We start from the raw sequence: 17,628 nt of genomic DNA, 5'->3' as shown, positions 1-17,628 counted from the left end.
TTTACAATGTCAAAGACAAGATTTGAGAATGCAGTACAGTTCTCTTGCCTAATCCATGAGTGCAATGTGTGAGCACCCAAGGAGGAGATGCAAGAAGCTGTATATACTGCATGTCTATATTATATTGTGATTAATCTTGGCCAGGCTCAGAGCCTGTCTTTAAGCTAAATTGTCTTTGCAGCTTTGGATGTTTGCAGCAGACCACGTATCTGATAAAGATGGCTTGGCATGTTTAAAAAACATCACGCTGCAAAGATTGAACCTTGCGTTGGGCTTTTGGGTCAACACAGATGCCGTAGCTCTTTTCCACAGCAAGTGTGACCTATAAAAGGAAACTATAGCAAGTTAAGATTGGCATCTGAACCAAAAAAAATAGGTTTGAGGGCAGAAAGAAATCAAAACCTGGGAACCTTCACCTTTTTGGCTGAAATCAAGACATCTTGTGTTGCACCGAGACCAAACCAAAATTTTTGTATGGCATGCTACCAAGCAGTTCCATGGGTCATTTTGCTGACTCTGGATAGATTTTCTTTTCAAAGTGGATTTTAACAGATAGTGCCTTTAGGAAGCTCCACAGCTGGAAGACACGTATTTGGCCTTCTGACGACAATGGGGGCTGGGGCTGGATACCCAATATCCACTGAATGTTTCTTTTGACAGTGGTGTAAAAACAAAGTGATGGTGGCCAAATCTTTGGCTCTTAGAAATTGGACAACTGTACATGAAAGAAGAAAGCAAAACAGAGGCAATGCAAGCTTTTTATTGGGAAGGAGTTTTCCTCACAGTTCTGACTGAGGGATTAGGAGTAGGCGTGGGGCACTTGCTAAACCTACTGCCAGAGTCAAGGCAGAGGCAATGTTAAAGGGTTTTTATTTTACAATTTTACAAAGATGCAGTGCATGCTGGGAAACATTACATGACATGACATCATACACTGCCGGAGAGTTCTTTTGTTTTTAACGGCAACGCTGATTGCTCAGCGCTGTTTAAAGCAAGTCTACATAAATAATAAAGAGTACACTAACCAATAGTAAACGAATTTGTACAATTTTAATTTCATAAATGTCCTTCCTGGTGGTATTCTTTTCTTCCTCTTAAATCGTTCACAAATCTGATTAGTGTCAGTAGCCCTGGATGATATTAAACAAGTCTTGGATTATTTCTCTCTGACGACCCGGTTAAAGTTGGACAAAGGTTACAAGTACTTCAGTGAATGCTGCTTGTGTTATTGTGAAGGTATTTATGATTTTATTCTTTCAATCTATGCTAATGCTAACGCTAGCATTAGCTTTAGGTTTGAGACAGAGCTGCAGAAGATCTTTTCTGACAAGTTAAAAGTTGCCTAAATTGCAGTGCTTACAAAGTCCTTGGAAACAGAGCTAAAGTAAGTCCATTTCAGCGTGACTGACATTAAGGTAAAACTTATGAATGTTTCAATGTTTTCTACTGCAGTCATTGAGCTGCTGTTGGCTCTCCGTGGTTCTAACATAGCTACCCTTTGCTTTTTCTCATAACTGTGTCGGATCTGTGGGAAAATAAAGGTAAACATGATCAAATTAATTGGAAGCTGTTGCCAAAAATATGAAAGTGACTATTTTCACTTAGTGTTATAAAATAGGTTCACCCAGAGATTCTCTTTTACTTGGCCGCTCTTAGTTTGAAAGCTTGAAACTACATGGCTTGATAGCAGCTCTTAACAATGTCACTGATCCAAACCATTCCTGTTTTTACAATTATCCCCTAAAATATCCCGTAGAACAAGTGAACTTAGCCTGGGAAGGGGTGTTCATGTATAACTAGCTTGGCAGCTGAAATGTCATTTTAATGGTGAGATAAAATGTATTTTGTGTTATGTGTAAGTTCTTAAAATAGTGTAAAGATTATTTCAAACAATTTTCCCACTATGTGAACTATGGCGCATATTGGAAGAAACACAACACACTCCTATTTACTCCGATTTTTCATTCTTTTTTTTCTTTGTGCTTTTTATTTCTAAATTGTGTCTTTAGCTTTAGGTTCTTTGAATACCAAGGGTTTAAAAAACACCACTAAACGTAAAGCACTGTCCCCTTTTGCTAAACAATTAGAAACAGATTTTTTTTTTTCTTTCAAGAATCACATTCTACTAGTAATGACTCAAACTTCTGGAAATGGGGTGAAAATATATACCCATCACATGGTAGCCAGCATTCAGCTCTCACAGTTAAAACTAACTTTGAAGGTAACATCCTACAGAGCAAATGTGACAGTCAGGGGCATGAAGTATTCATGATCCATTCACAGTAAGATCTTTACTACTATTAACATTTACGGTTACAACTCCAAACCTGAAAACGCCCAGCTCCTTTCTTTGATTGAAAATTATATAATTTGTGGCCTTAAAGGCCTCGTGCGGTGAAAATCGTGATTTTTCTTAAACTGCAATAAAACATTAGTATTTATGTCACAAATGAAGCCCCGTATAATTATTTTGTCACCCTTCGGCCCCGTGTACTCTCTTCAAGCGTTCAAAGATAGCGCGGTCGCTCGGATTTTGGGCAGCCACCGATAAGTAGGTCATAGGTCGTGTGACGTCAGTACAGGAACATACAGCTAGATCGCTAGTGTTGTGATCACTTTCTGGGCATGGAATTACTTAACATAATAGAATTTGGACTGCCGTGGATTTGGGGATTCGAACGGGATAATGGTGAATAGGAGTGTGGTATTTGGGTGCAGTAATGTGCCGAAGAAGGGGGTCTCCCTTCATGAATGTCCCGTTTCAATAAAGGAGAGGGGCGCTCTCCGGTCAGGGGGAGGCTTTGAGCCCTCCCCGGCCCTCCGGAGGAGGAACACGGGGGGTCTACGGGCACCTGGCGGGCGCGCCGGACGGCCAGGGTGAGGCCGCCGCGCCGCGCTGAGGGGGGTTTGTGGTTCCGAGGCCCCGGGCCGGGCATGGGGGGCGCCGTGGGTTCGCCGGACAGTCGTCCGGCACCGGCAGCCGAGCCCGCACGAAGGGTTTTTACTCCCTCCCGCAGCAGCAGCGATGGGTGGCAGACCCGGGCGGGGGGGCTCCGTCCGCCTCGGCCCTGGAGGAAGACGACAAAGGACGCTCCGCGGCAGCGGCAGCGCCTTTCCTTTTCCGGTAATGATCCTTCCGCAGGTTCACCTACGGAAACCTTGTTTTACTTTTACTTCCTCTAGATAGTCAACTTTGATCGTCTTCTCCCCGCCATCGCTGTTTGAGCTTTCACCATCGTCATCCGAAGCCCCTGTATCCTCAGATGAGGAAACCTCCGGTTCAAACTGGTAGGGCTGTACACCCTCCAAACCCTGTGTCGTTAAAATTCCCGTGTTTGATGAAGGCTCATCACCTTCATCCAAAGAAATATCCGCTAAATCGTGGTCTACGTCGCTTCTCAAACCGTCCGCCATTGTTGTTTACACACTGGGATCCCGAAGTGACGTCACGCACAGCCCCCGCCCATCACCAACTATCGCCCAAATTTAAAGCTGTGCACGACCATAAAATGATCAATAAAATCGCGCTGGATCATTTTAAGTGAATATTTTTATCAGATTCGTTTTCCAAGTTCCATTGACTTTCTAAATTTAAAAAAAAAATTGCCACTGCACGAGGCCTTTAACAAATTTCCTGATGCCATTATTTTAATGTGAGGGGATCTTATTATGGTTTGAAATAATCAACTGGACAGATGGCCACCACGAGCGATAACTTCCAACAGTCCCTTATATTTATTCATGCAGAGATATAACCTAAAAGATGTCTGGAGAGAAGAATTCCCATTAGATTCTGTTCATTCCTGGAGTAATAATGATGGATCTCACATTGATTACTGGCTGGTGTCTGATTGTCTAAGTGCAGATGATATTCAAGTTAACATTTTTCCTTCTCCACTAACAGATCATAAAGTGATTTATATTTCTATTAAATTATCTGAGACTAGGCCCCAAAACAGGAAAGTTATTGGACTCTAAATAACTCACGATTTAAACTGGACATAGTACAATAAAAGGTTTATGAATTATTCTTATTTCTATAATCAAGCTAAAGAAGAAAGGACTGGGAACTTTTCAAATTTGAAATTGCTACTTTTTTTGAAAGCTTAGTTCAGATTTAAATAAAGCAAGTAAAGCTGAAGAAAATAAAGTTATTCATGACATTATGGCAATTAAAAAAAATCCAGCAGATTTATTAGACAATGATAAAATGAATCTCGAATCTTGAAAAAAAATAGACAGCATTTATAAGGACAGAGCTGAAGGAGCCTTTATCAGATCAAGGCTGAAATAGTTAGAAGAAGGTGAGAGCAGTTTTTACTTTTCTCAGTTGGAGAAACATCGAGCCAAAACAAAGACTCTACAACAATTAAATATAGAAGGCCAGGTAACCTCTGATCCCAAAGTTATTGCAAATGATGTTAGCCTTTTCTACAGTAAACTTTATGCCCATGAACATAGTGAAGACCCTGATTCTTTTTTGAGCTATAATGTACAACAAATACAGCCATCTGAACGTGATGTATGTGACTCTACTCTTTCAGAAAATGAAGTTCTTTCCTCTATTAACCATCTTAAAAATAGCAAGTCTCCTGGGTCAGATGGGTTAACTGGGGGATTTTATAAACAATTTAGTAACAAAATTGCCCCTTTTCTTGCCCAGGTATTTGTAGAGAGCATAGAAAAAGGCATCCTTCCTCCATCCAAAAAAGATATACTTCTCATTAACAATTGGCACCCACTATGTCTATTAAATAATGACTACAAGATTCTTGCATCTGTCTTTGCCAAAAGACTTAAATTAGTTTTAAATTCAGTTATTGCAGCGACGCAATCCAGATTCATACAAAACAGACACATCTCCAACAATATTCGTCTTGTTCTTGACATTCTAGATTACTCACACCTGGTTTCTGATGATAGATTTATACCCTTTTTAGACTTTTATAAAGCCTTTGACTGTGTTAATCACAAACTTTGTGGATTATATCACTCAACGTCAATTAAAGGCATCTCAGTTTTTGATCAAGAAATTCTATTAGTCAGCTAGCTGACGATACTACTCTATTCTTAAGAGACAGTTGTCAAATTTCTTATACTCTAAACCCAGTGGCGGGCCGTCAGGGCCTGCAAGGCCTTCTCTGCTGGCCTAAAAATATCTGAATCACAGACTGATATTAATTATTATTTATTTCCGTGAATACGTATTCTATAATTTCAAATGCTCTGTCTTTGTCCTTTCATTGCTGTCTCCCTGGTTGCGCTGCTTCCAGACGTGTATTTTCCTATTTAAGCATTAACCAATCACATTGCAGCACCATTTGTTGCTAGGGTCAAAGAAATCTGCCCGGAGGCCTTCACAATCAGTTCTGCGGGCCCTGTAGCATAAAATAATTGTCGACCAAACTGTTGCTTCAACCAATCAGATCTGGAGGAGACCACGTGATAGGCCAGCTAGCTGGCCCACGGAAACGTCAGGATTTTCACGAGCTTTGATTGGATAGCTCGCAGCTCGCTCTGGTTCTGCGTTATGTGACGGACACAGGTGCCGAGGAGCGGCGTGTCAGGTTTGAAGATGTTACCAGTGGAAAGCGTCTCGTCGTCTGATTTTTGGTGGAAAATGAATGTCTGGGTAAAGTTGTGGCACAGTTTTGTCTGGCACGGGTAAAGGAGTTCCGTGACTCCGTTGAGCGGGAGTGAAGCTGAAATCTACGAGGAAATCTACGAGGCCCCTGAACGCACCACGGGCGCGTGCAGCGCAAAATCCTCGCGCGCACTACCGACAATATTATTTTCCAGACACAGACCTTGATCGATCACAAAAACTGATGTTTGTCTCCCTCCTGGACCACGAGAGGCTTCAGGAATACCAGAACATTTCCCGCATGCAGCTTTTTCCAGCTTATCACAGCCACAGAACACTTTCCATCTGCGAAACGCACGGATTCTGCACGACAGAGTGATTGAAATCTTCTTGAGGATAGAAAGGATGGATTTTGTGTTTAAATAATCTGGATTTTTGGTGAGTAAAATTTTGCTATCTCCCTACATAATATTGAAATTTTATCAGGTTATTTTTTTTATGCTTTTGGTGTGTGTGTGGCAGTTGTACCTGCACTAGAAGTTTTATTGCCATAAAATAGTTAATGAGGGTTGGATTGATTCAGATGGAGCACTACTGAAGGCCTAGGTGTGAAATGCACGGCCCGCCACTGTCTAAACCTTATCCAGTCTTTCTCTCAAGTTTCTGGTCTTCACCTCAATCTTCTGAACTTCTTTCAGTCAAAGATTGTGTTTTACACACAATGTGTAACATTCCAATAAAAGAAACGGTAACATACCTAGGTATTGTAATCTCCAAAAATAATCTAGAAAGTTGCTCTTTAAACTTTCCTCCCCACTGTTGGAAAATCCTGTTTTAATTTTGCCCTGAAAAACAACAAAATCATTCGTGCTCTTTATCAACAAAATGTCATTTCTGTCCCTCTGCTGTCTTCTATTGGAGAAAATGGATCTCTGACTTACCATGGAAGAATGTTTAGACACTGCATCAGAAATTATTAATTAATAACAAGATGGAAGATGTTTCTTACAAACATTTACATAGTGCATCATAGTGGAGAACAGACATGACGGCAGCAGAAACTGATCAACAATCATTCTAGTCCAATATGTGGAAACACTTGGAATTTAACACAGACGTGTGGTAGAATGTTCTAATAGTGTTGTCTTTGTATCATTTTGAAGTGGAAAAACAACAATGGCTGAACTTTATCAAACTAACATGTGAATGGATTTGACAATCATGTACTTGTTTGCTTGTACACATATTTAATTTACACTTGATTATCTTGAAAAAAAAATAAGAGGAATCTGAAAACTTCACCTGCTCTGTTCAGTACCAGGTATTTATCTCTGAGTCACACTGGTTGAAGTTCTGGATAAAGATGTCCTGGATCGATCTTAGGTCAGCGCTCAAAATGGACCAAAATCCAAAGTGAGTTGAATTGGCATCGAATCTAATTGAATCATTGTTAAAATTAATCGTTACATGCCTATTAAATGGTAAAAAAATCCTGCAGAACCTTTGAGGGGTCAATAATTAAACAACACATGATCCTCACAAGGTAAGAAAACAGCACAGTCAAGTCCTTAAAGCGCCATAGATCCATTCAGCCACCATTTCTGCCACTTCTCGGCCCACATCCAGGACAAAGGCATGTCGGAAACCCTTTTTACACAGTCTGAAATCTCCATCTGGGATGTCCCGTTTGATGTCATAGAAATACTTCACAGGACACCAGTGGTCTGTAGCTCCATAATAGAAGATGAGCTGAAAAAAAATAAAGAGGTCAATGCTGTTTTTGATTTCAACATTTGAAAGACCATCCCTTAGGAATTACATTCTTTAGAAGACTAAATCAATAAATGTTGTTCAAGTAAAATAAATAAAAGACAGTATTTATTACCTTGTCAAGATTTTTCTTGATCGTTATGTTATCTCTTCCTAAAACCATCCTCATTTCCTGGCCCCCGAGGTACATAGAATTGGCTTAAAAAGACAAAAAAATTTTCATTAACACCTTACTTTCATTGCTGCAATTAGTCTTAGCTGGCTCTTTGGACAAGTCCCTGTAATACCCCTGCCTGAATCACCACTTTATTAGAGTGAATTGGTTTGTTGGTCTGAGAAAGGCAGCTGACGGAGACCAGCTCTGCCAACTAGTTGAACCTATTTTTCAACATGTTCGACTCCAACCTGTTGAGTGGATATAGAAAACTGGACTGAGCGACTCCTCCCCCTTTGTGTACCAAATAGGGGTAAAAAGAAGGTCATGAATCCAAATACAAATTTCCTAAAGGATACAGTAAGACTTTACGGCCTCTTCTAGGTTTGGATCAGAAGAAAACGAGTCCAATGGTCTTTTACTGTTAAAGGTTGCCGACTCCTGGACTAGGAAGTCATGAGTTAAAATCATACTAAAGACTTCAAAAATGTGATCCATTTCCTCCCTGCTTAACACTCAACAGTAAGCAGTTGGATTGAAGGATTAAAGCACCAAATAGTTCTAAAGCGCCACTGTGAATGCAGCTTCCCACTTCACTAGAGGACAACAATTATCAAGAAGAAATTTTACACAGGGCTGCACGGTGGTGCAGTGGTTAGCGCTCTTGCCTCACAGCGAGAAGGCCCCGGTTCGACTCCCGGCTGGGACCTTTCTGTGTGGAGTTTGCATGTTCTCCCCGTGCATGCGTGGGTTTTCACCGGGGACTCCGGCTTCCTCCCACCGTCCAAAAACATGCTTCATAGGTTAATTGGTGACTCTAAATTGCCCCTAGGTGTGAATGTGAGAGTGAATGTGTGTGTGATTGAGGCCCTGAGACAGACTGGCGACCTGTCCAGGGTGTACCCCGCCTTCGCCCTTCAGTAGCCGGGATAGGCTCCGGCACCCCCGCGACCCCGAAAGGGAAGAAGCGGTCAGGAAAATGAATGAATGAAATTTTACACACCCAGGTGTGTGACGACTAATGGGACCTTAACTTTTTTCTGCCTGGCAGGTCTAGCCACCCCCCAAAAACAGCAAGAGTGTCAAACCTGCACAGTCTCCACTGAGCAGCTGCACAGTGGGCTGTAGTATGCAGCGGTCCAGAGAGGAAATACAGCTTAATACAAGTTTGATGAGAGCTGCTTTGAGGATGTCCGGCAGCAGAGAGACCAGGAAGACTGGCAGGTAGGCCAGGTAACGCATCTGACACAGCAGTGGGGTCAGTCTTCTACCCTGAGGGGACTCGGCCATTCTCTCAATGGTGGGGAACAGCATTACAGCCTTGAGGACCTGAAAGCACAAAGAGGTTTCATCAGCTCTAAGGAGCTGAGGCATCAAAAAACAGAAAACATGATTAAGTTTTAACCCTCTAAACCTCACCAGAGACAGGAAATAACACAAGCTCTTTGAATTGGCATAACGTTTTGACCATTTGTGCAATTAACAGAATTCCAACAAATTCTGAAAGTTGAGAAAAGCAGTTTATGGCAGTAAAATGTTGCACATCACCAAAAAACACACAAAAAAAACAGATTTTCTCAGATTTCAGAATCCACTGAAATGATCTTAATTGAGCTAACAAATAGTTGCATTCAAAGAGCTACAGCGCCCAAGTTAAGGGGTTAAAATAACCTGGAATGAAGAAGCTAACCATAAATCCACTTTGACTAGACAAGGGATTGGCAACCTTAACAGTAAAGGAGCCATTTGGGCTCATTTTCTACAGATCAAAACCCAGAAGGAGCTGTATAGTCTTACTTTAGCCTTTAAGAAATTTGGGTTTGCATTCATGACCTTCTTTTTTTAAAAATAATAAATATGTATTTTTTTCTATTTTTTGGCACGAATAAAAGCAAAAATCAAAAAAGAATCTAGCATCTCTCAAAATGTGATTATTATTATTCATTTATTTTTTTTACATGTAAACAAAAGCTTTTCACTCAAAACTTTTTACCAAAGTTTTGCTTTGGATACAAAATCTGTAGCGTTGAGCAAGCAAGATGTCTTCAGGTCAACAGGGATGTAGAAACCTACAAAGTTTATCATCTATGTGCACCTCAGACATCAATTTATAAATGTAAAAGTAGTTAAAAAAAATGCTATTTTATTTTTCTTTTTATTTATTTATTTTTCTTCTTTTCCCCCTAGTTGTCCTCAGCAGTCTTACACTGCTGGGTTTTGTTATTTTAGTTTGGAGTTGGACCTTGGTAGTCTTAGTTTGCTGGCTTTGTTTATTTGTTTTCTTTAGGTAGTTAGAGATAAAAGATCCACATGTGGATCTGGAGCCGCAGGTTGCAGACTCCTGGTCTAAACATTCCTGCACAGCAGAGGATATTTTATTTTAGTTATGATAAAAGCATTGATGTTTGGACACTGACTTTAAGCTCGGGGTTCCTCCTCATCATCTCCAGGATAATGTAGCAGCCGATTGAGTGTCCCACCAAAACCAAACTGCTTCCTTTAGGAATGTGTTTCCTGACGAACGCCAGCTTGTGTTCAATCTGTCCGCTCAAACCAAACACGTCATCTTCGGCTGCAGCGCGACCATCTGCGTGACAACAGAAGATAGTAAAACACGATGGTCTTTTTTTAATATTTGGAGAAGAACATGCAGTGAAGTAGATGACTGAAAAGACACACAGGAAAGAAAATTATGAAAGAAAAAATATTCAGAAATGTAAAGATTTGGGCTAGTTGTTATGGCTAAACTCCCAAATCCATTCAGTGTCACATAAATTCATAAAGTTGCCTAAACACCCTTTCATTTTTCTAATTTATATTTAAATAACTATTTTACTGTCGTTTACACTCTATGTATGTGTAAAAATCCTTCAACAAATTTAAAGAATGTAAACATTTGCTTTTACTTTAACTTTCTAATAATTCTTCTTCATGACGCCATCAACCAATAGTAGCTTAGATAACCTCCAGCAACCTCGTGACCCTGAAAGGAATGGAGGTTGGAAAACATGTTTAGATAGAATTTTCACTATGACACCTTTACTTTTTTGTCTTCTATGCTTTTTGCCGGGGGTAGGGGTGTGTAGTGGTCAGCACTTTCACCTCACAGTGAGAAGGTTCTGGTTGAACTGAGTCCTTTCTGTGTTCAAGCATGCTTGGGTTTTCACCAGTTTTCCTCCCACTAGCCAAAGAACGGGCTTCATAGGGTTAATGGTGAGTCTAAATTGCCCCAATGTGAGTGTGTGGTACCCCGCCCTCACTGTAGCTGGGTTGGTTCTGGTAACCCAGTGACCCCAAAAGAAATTCATTCGGAAATGGATGGATAGATGTTGTTACCATCAACAGAAAAAAAATAATAAAACTGCAGTGTTGAAAGGATAAACAAGTAAAGAAAAGAAATAACGAGATGTTAAACGAAGTAAAAATAGTAAAATAAAATAAAACAAAATCACATCACATTATTTTCTCTGACTGTATGCATGAGACTAAAGTGAGTGTCTGATTTTATTTATTAATTTATTTTTTTGGTTTCCAGTTTCTATTACCTTTTGAGGATAAAGTTCATCCTCTGTAATCCAGCTGCTTTAAACTTTACATGCTCACTAGATTTCATGTAGGAACCGTTAAAATGTGACATAGATTTTTCCTTAACACAGAACTGTGAAAGTGGGAGCTAAAAAATCAGACGCCAACTTCAGTCTTATCTGACTTTTCCAAAAAAGAAAAAAACAAAGCAACTTAAAACTGGTATTTTCTAAAAGTAATAATAAACTTGATCAACTTTATTAGCAGCGTCTTCGTCACATTAGACAGCCAGCTGGAGGATATGTAAGGGATAATACCCGACGAAGTGTGCGTTATGAGAAATTAACGCACGACGCGGAGGCCTAAACCGTCCTCCGCTTCGCGTCGGACGGTTGCCTCCGTGAAGATACGCAGATTGTACTTTGTTACATGTTCTATTGAACATGTATGCATATATATATATATATATATATATATATATATATATATATATATATATATATATATTTCTCGGACAATGTTTTACCATTATTTGATTTCTTTGTCAAGGAATTTATCATTTTAAATGCAAAAGCTGTTGTACAAAGAGAAAAAAGAAAGCTGACTTTCAAACAAAAGAAAATCAAAGACAGATTGTGAAGAATCCTTTTACCTTCCACCATGTCCATGCCGTCAGGAGCAGCACAGTGGCCTGCATGGCTCACAGCCCACACCGGGTACTTGTGCTCCAGCAGGCTGTGAAGCTCCTGCATGAAGGTTTTGTAAAAGCCCACTAACCCCGGGTTTCCTGCAGAAAACAAAGGTTTATGAATTTAAAACAGTGTTTAAAATAGGGGTGTGCCAAAATATCGATATTGTGATATATCGCGATATTTAGTCCTGAGATCGATTCTCGATGGGTTCTCACCAAGTATCGATATTATATTTTCATTTGAAGAGGCTGTAGTGCTGAGCGTCTGAGTCGCGCGCCGGAACTATGGGCGCGCGCTGCATCAGACATTTAATAGCGATGCACGCGCTCATTCGGGAGAAGCTCCAGTGAGATTCAGGCTCTGTAGCGTGTGTGTGAAGCATGTCTACCTGTCAGCATTTATCATCCATCTGTAGGAGATCCAGCCAGTAAGAAGTGACTTTGTCTGTTCGCTAGAATGACAGCGATCATTTACTTCCTGTTTGCTGTGGGAACTGAGCGCGTGCTTCGCAGTTGTTTGTGTACACTTCAGGGACCGTCGGAATTTTCGCTTTCATGCACTTCAATGTTTAACCTGCTGCTGTATGGTGTAACTTTGTAAATGTAATTAAACTAAAGTACATGAATTCACTGTAAAATTAGGGAGAATGCTAATTAATTGAAGCACTTAAAATTATATTTATTGCCATTATTATGTGTGTTTTACCTATTGACTGCTGACTGACCAAATGGAAAATAGATAAAGATTGGAAAAATAATCTCAAGTGACAATCTGAGTAAATCAGCCTTCATTTTTTAATGATCAGCCCTTTTCAAGTGAGAGAAAAGTGCACAAAATATTAGGTCAATTTTGAGAGAGGCTGTAAAACATTATATTCATCATCCTTTGGTGTGACATTGTTTTAGAAGTAGATAGCTGTCACCACTTGAATTATTTAATTTTTGCTCTGTTGTTTACAACAATTCTGCCCTAAGTAGTGTGACTGCTGATCATGTTTACTATTGTTAACATTGAATCTGACAGATAATTCCAATTTGGTTGTAGTCAATACTTGTCAAAGACATAGTCTTACTGATTTCAGCAATGTTGCACAAAAGTGTCTTTAATTTGTTGCACAAAATAAGAAAAGTTGTTTATTATAATTGTGTTTAAGCTAAAAAAGAGAAATGGGGATATATTTTCCCAAAAAAACATGTTCTTCTATATAATGCTAGTTGTTAGAGAGCATTTTTACCAATTATCGTAGTATCGCGATACTATCGATATCGTGACCCATGTATCGCGTATCGTATCGTATCGTGAGGTACCCAGTGATTCCCAGCCTTAGTTTAAAACACAATTTAACAACACACAAACAATATCTCAAACTCTGAACGACCAAAAACATATTTTCTAAAAACATGAGCTTATGTCAAAAATGTCTCATTTATCACATAAACCTCTGCTACCTTAATCGGATGCCTTAGGGCACATGTGTCAAACTCAATCCCACAGGGGAACAAATCCAAAACACACCTAAAGCCACGGGCCGAACAGGATAAACATTCATTGAACATACTAGAACTAAATGTTTAAAACTTTACAAACGTAACTTTTTAACATTAGTATGAATAATAAAACAGCAGGAATATGATTCCAAATTAAATTATTTTAACCCTTAAATAACTTTGAATATTTTAATCCCATAAAAATATATTTTCTATATATTAAAATCATACACGTTAGTAAAAACCACAAGATAACATCGAGTCATTAATAACAATAAATTAAAATTATCTGGAGGGCCAGACAGAATTACCCAGGGGGCCAAACTTTGAGATGTTCCTTAGGGTATTTTTGTGATGCATGTGTGGTTTCCAGTTGTGTGTTTTCCATCTGTCCATTTTGTTTAACCTGTTCTTTACCTTTCGGGGTAATGGGGTTGCTACAGCTCATGGGTCAAAGTCAAGGCCTGGGGGCAGAATTCAGTCACGTTTCGCCTAGGGCGCCATGCAGCCCAGGCCCAGGGGTGGAAAGTGGGCTAGATGAAATCTGTCAAACGTTTGGAACATACTTTTATTGAAGCATCTGATTGATGTTCACCTTTTGAATTATCCCTTTAGGAGTCGCCTCAGAATCAGCTTTCACTGATATAAATAGGAAATAAGTAATAGCTCTTTATTCATCAATAGAAGTCTATAGGATTACTGCTTTTTGGACCAGCAGGTACTTCCTGTTTAGAACGCCAGGGGGGAGGAGTCACTCAGTCCAGTTCTCATAAACAGTCAGGAACGTATGAAAGGACGTTATTTGGTCATGAATGAGGGAAGTGTTGCTACCAGCTGAAGACCAGCTGACTGTTACAGGAGTCTTTCAATGTTTCTTAATTTTTATTCCCACTCAATGTTGAAATCTATAGAAGCCGAAAACGGCCTGCCCTACTTTTTTTCTCTTTTGATCGTTTTCTCATGATAAGGACATAATATCTCATTATCACGAGAAAATGAACTCGTTTTCTCGTGATAATGAGATTATTAATAATGAAGAAGGAAGTGTCCCGCACTCCCTTTCCCGCACCGAGATGCAGAGACTTTATCTGTTTTAAGTCTATTTATTTTGTGGTTAACAAGAAAAACAGCAGAAGAACACTCCACTAAAGTTGTTTTTAGTCTATTTTCTTTTATTATTTTATTAGTGTGTCTACACTCCTCAAGCGCCTTCAATCCATCTCATGTACCAGCCCTTCTCCCTTTATTTCCCTCAAAGTCCAAACAGGCTGATTAACAGATTAGCGCCAACGAGAATCTGCGCATGATGAGTTCAATGAACTCTGGACATTATCAGGGCCAAAGAGCCACTCAGCCCAACTCAATCCGCTACTATGCTTTTGTCATTTTTATACAATCTTCGGGGAAACAAAGCAGTTTTTCAGAAAAAATGTCAACACTATTTAACCAATTGATTATTTATGGATTATTACTGATATTTTATGTTTTCTGTGATAAATCGCTTTGTTTTGCTGCTGATGTCCTTAGGTCAGTGAACGCACCATGCAGACACGCTCGGCAGACCTGAATTCTAAAAAATCTGTTGAAGTTTGTTCAGGGTTTTAGGGTAAATTAAGGGAGATGCTGCTGTATGAGACTGAATGAAGACGTTTAAAGAGCATAGATCCACTAATAAATAAAAAAACAGACTAAAACCAACTTTTATGGAGTGTTTTCAAACAGGTGAAGTCTCTGTGTCTCTGAAAGGAAGAGGGGGACTTTTCATTCTCCATTCTTGATTATCTTGTTATAATGAGAAAACAATTAAAAAAAAAAAAAAAAACGAAGACAGGCTGTTTACGGCTTCCATAGAAATTGATGTCACACTGATAAGGTTTTACTTTTAGGATTTTTTGGTTTTGATTCCAATAAGTAAGACATACTGAAGGCAGTTTACGTGGAAAACACTAACTGAGGTGTGTCTATCGCCACAAAATCTGTGACGTGAAACAAACCCTAAAATATTATGAGTAGTGAACAGTTTATAAATCTACCCTTGAAATGTGAGCAGCTGTTTATCTAATAAAAACTGTTAAGTTATAACAAACTACCAGATTTCAAAGATATTTTTGGTTTTTGCTAATCTACCACTAGGAGATACTGTTTAGTCACAGTGTTAGTGTCACTTTATCGTCATGAAAAGCATAGAAGTTGTTGGTAAGGCAGCTGAAAATTCCCCCACAAACATCCCAGTATGACTAAAAGTAAAAGAAAAAATAGTTGAATCAATTTTAGTTTAGAAAATATTGAGAAAAATGATGCAAAGGAAGGAAACATAAAAATAACAATAATAAAATAAAACTTGAACCGTTTATTGCATTTATGAAAAGAAACTTTCAGAATCAAGTGTTACGTTTTTCTTATTATTTTTTTTTTTTAAATAATACTAATCAAACAGTAGTTTTACAGTGTTTCACGTAAAACCCGGGGCAGCAGCAGCACCTCACCCGGGATGAGGAGGATGACGAGTTTGTGTTCCGGGAGGAGCTGACGGGGTCCAAACTTCAGCACCTCCGTGAGGGCACCGCAGCAGAATGTGAAGTCTGTGTGAGGCTCCATCCCAGCAGCTGAAGGGAAACACCGGCAAAAGCAGACGAGGTCAGGGGTCACAGGAAGCAGCGGGTCCGAAGGTCCGTCTGTGCAGCCAACAGCTTCTGCCGCGTGAATTCATGACAATCCCGGTGGTCGGTCAAACCGGATTGAACTAGAACAGACACGGTTCGGAATCGCAATAAAATACCTTTATAGTCGTTATGGATCGGGTAATCGAGCTGTCTTGGATCATTGATGGTCATTGATCGATGTGCCGGTCAGTTCCGCTTTATACGTCAACAGGAGCGTTACTTGCCTGTGCTTGATTCCTATTGGTCAGCTGATTGTGATGCGTTCATGAACATGGGAAATTTTGAAACTTCTGTTTTCCATCAGAGAAAATGCTAATTTTAATCATAATCAAATATCATAATCATCATAACCAAACTAACCGGATACTTTCTAGATATTTTTTTGTAATACTTTCAGCACAATACCCTAAAAAAGGAAATGTTTTCTTGCTTTAAACATGTAAAAGCACATTTAATTTACAACTCTGAAAACTGTGGATTATATTTATAAAAAACTGCAAGTTTCACCCAGAGTCAACAAAAAAGGAGGTTTTGTGCTGTTCAGTGTACAGTTTGGAATTTTTTAGTTCATAATTCAATCCCACAATGCTTTGCGGCCACAAGAGTAAAATCAAACCGAGAACTTATGGTTTGTAATCAAAGACATGCAGACATACCTGTAAATGTTTTGCTTCTAAAACTTTTAAAATATACTCCAGTGTTTTATGAAAGGGTTAAATTTACAGTAACACTGAATTAACTGAAAATTTAAATTATTTACATGCCAAGAGGGCTGCATGGTGGCGCAGTGGTTAGCGCTCTTGCCTCACAGCGAGAAGGCCCCGGTTCAACTCCCGGCTGGGACCTTTCTGTGTGGAGTTTGCATGTTCTCCCCGTGCATGCGTTGGTTTTCACCGGGGACTCTGGCTTCCTCCCACCGTCCAAAAACATGCTTCATAGGTTAATTGGTGACTCTAAATTGCCCCTAGGTGTGAATGTGTGAGTGATTGAGGCCCTGTGACGGACTGGAGACCTGTCCAGGGTGTACCCCGCCTTCGCCCATCAGTGGCCGGGATAGGCTCCGGCACCCCGCGACCCCGAACGGGATGAAGCGGTCAAGAAGATGGATGGATGGATACATGCCAAGATACACACTTATGTTGTTCATATGTGTACGTTTGTATGTGCAGGAAGTGAGCTTCAGAAGTTTTTGGCCTGGTTAGTCTATGGATGGGAGATCACCAGTGACCGGTGTATTAAGTTATTGAAACTACATATAGGCTCTTTCCTGTGTTTCCATGTGCTGTCCTATGCCAGGGTAAATGTCGATGTTTGGGTCGGGTTGGAAATCTCAAATTACTGTGAGAAGTCATGAAGGACAAGACTAAAAACAAAGACAAAGATTGACTTAAGTCTGGAGGAAAACATAGAATTATTGCATTTTGGACAGTGTTTGCAGCTCTTTCGGTTTTCTTCACGAGTAAAACCTCTGATAAAAGATCAATCGGTGACAAGAATCATCTGTGAAGCGAGAGGATGGTGAAGGAAACGAGCAGTAACATTTTGGTGCATCTGTGGATCCAAACAACCTATACAACCTACAGTATAACAACAAATATTTTAGCTACCTACAAGCTTCAGCATTTTCAGCTATCAGCTTCAGTGTTTTTAGCAATCAATTCGAGCATCTTCTGCTATTAATCTATTTTAACTATTGCTATATATCTAATTTTTAAAATGTTTTAGAATCTTCTGCTATTAATCTATTTTAACT

General features: G+C 39.6%; 1 protein-coding gene across 2 annotated transcripts; it reads right to left on the bottom strand.

The window, feature by feature from the left end:
• Window positions 1–6,871: 6,871 nt before the first annotated feature.
• On the bottom strand, window positions 6,872–16,116 carry ldah (lipid droplet associated hydrolase). 2 transcript variants are annotated; one of them, XM_024278826.2, is made up of 7 exons: window positions 15,992–16,116; window positions 15,699–15,818; window positions 11,686–11,820; window positions 9,926–10,095; window positions 8,597–8,837; window positions 7,470–7,552; window positions 6,872–7,333 (listed from the first exon to the last, which is right to left on the bottom strand). In XM_024278826.2, exons 1-7 carry the CDS (start codon window positions 16,044–16,046, stop codon window positions 7,145–7,147), a joined length of 993 nt encoding a protein of 330 aa, XP_024134594.1. In that variant the 5' UTR covers window positions 16,047–16,116; the 3' UTR covers window positions 6,872–7,144. The 2 variants fall into 2 exon arrangements, with proteins under 2 accessions (XP_024134594.1, XP_024134586.1); XM_024278818.1 differs by having other exon boundaries at window positions 15,699–15,905; window positions 15,992–16,108.
• Window positions 16,117–17,628: the final 1,512 nt, after the last annotated feature.

The sequence above is a fragment of the Oryzias melastigma genome, linkage group LG22, assembly GCF_002922805.2.
Source record: "Oryzias melastigma strain HK-1 linkage group LG22, ASM292280v2, whole genome shotgun sequence".
Lineage (NCBI taxonomy): Eukaryota > Metazoa > Chordata > Actinopteri > Beloniformes > Adrianichthyidae > Oryzias > Oryzias melastigma.
Note: the sequence above shows the minus strand (reverse complement) of the source record. Positions and strands in the feature narration are given on the sequence as shown.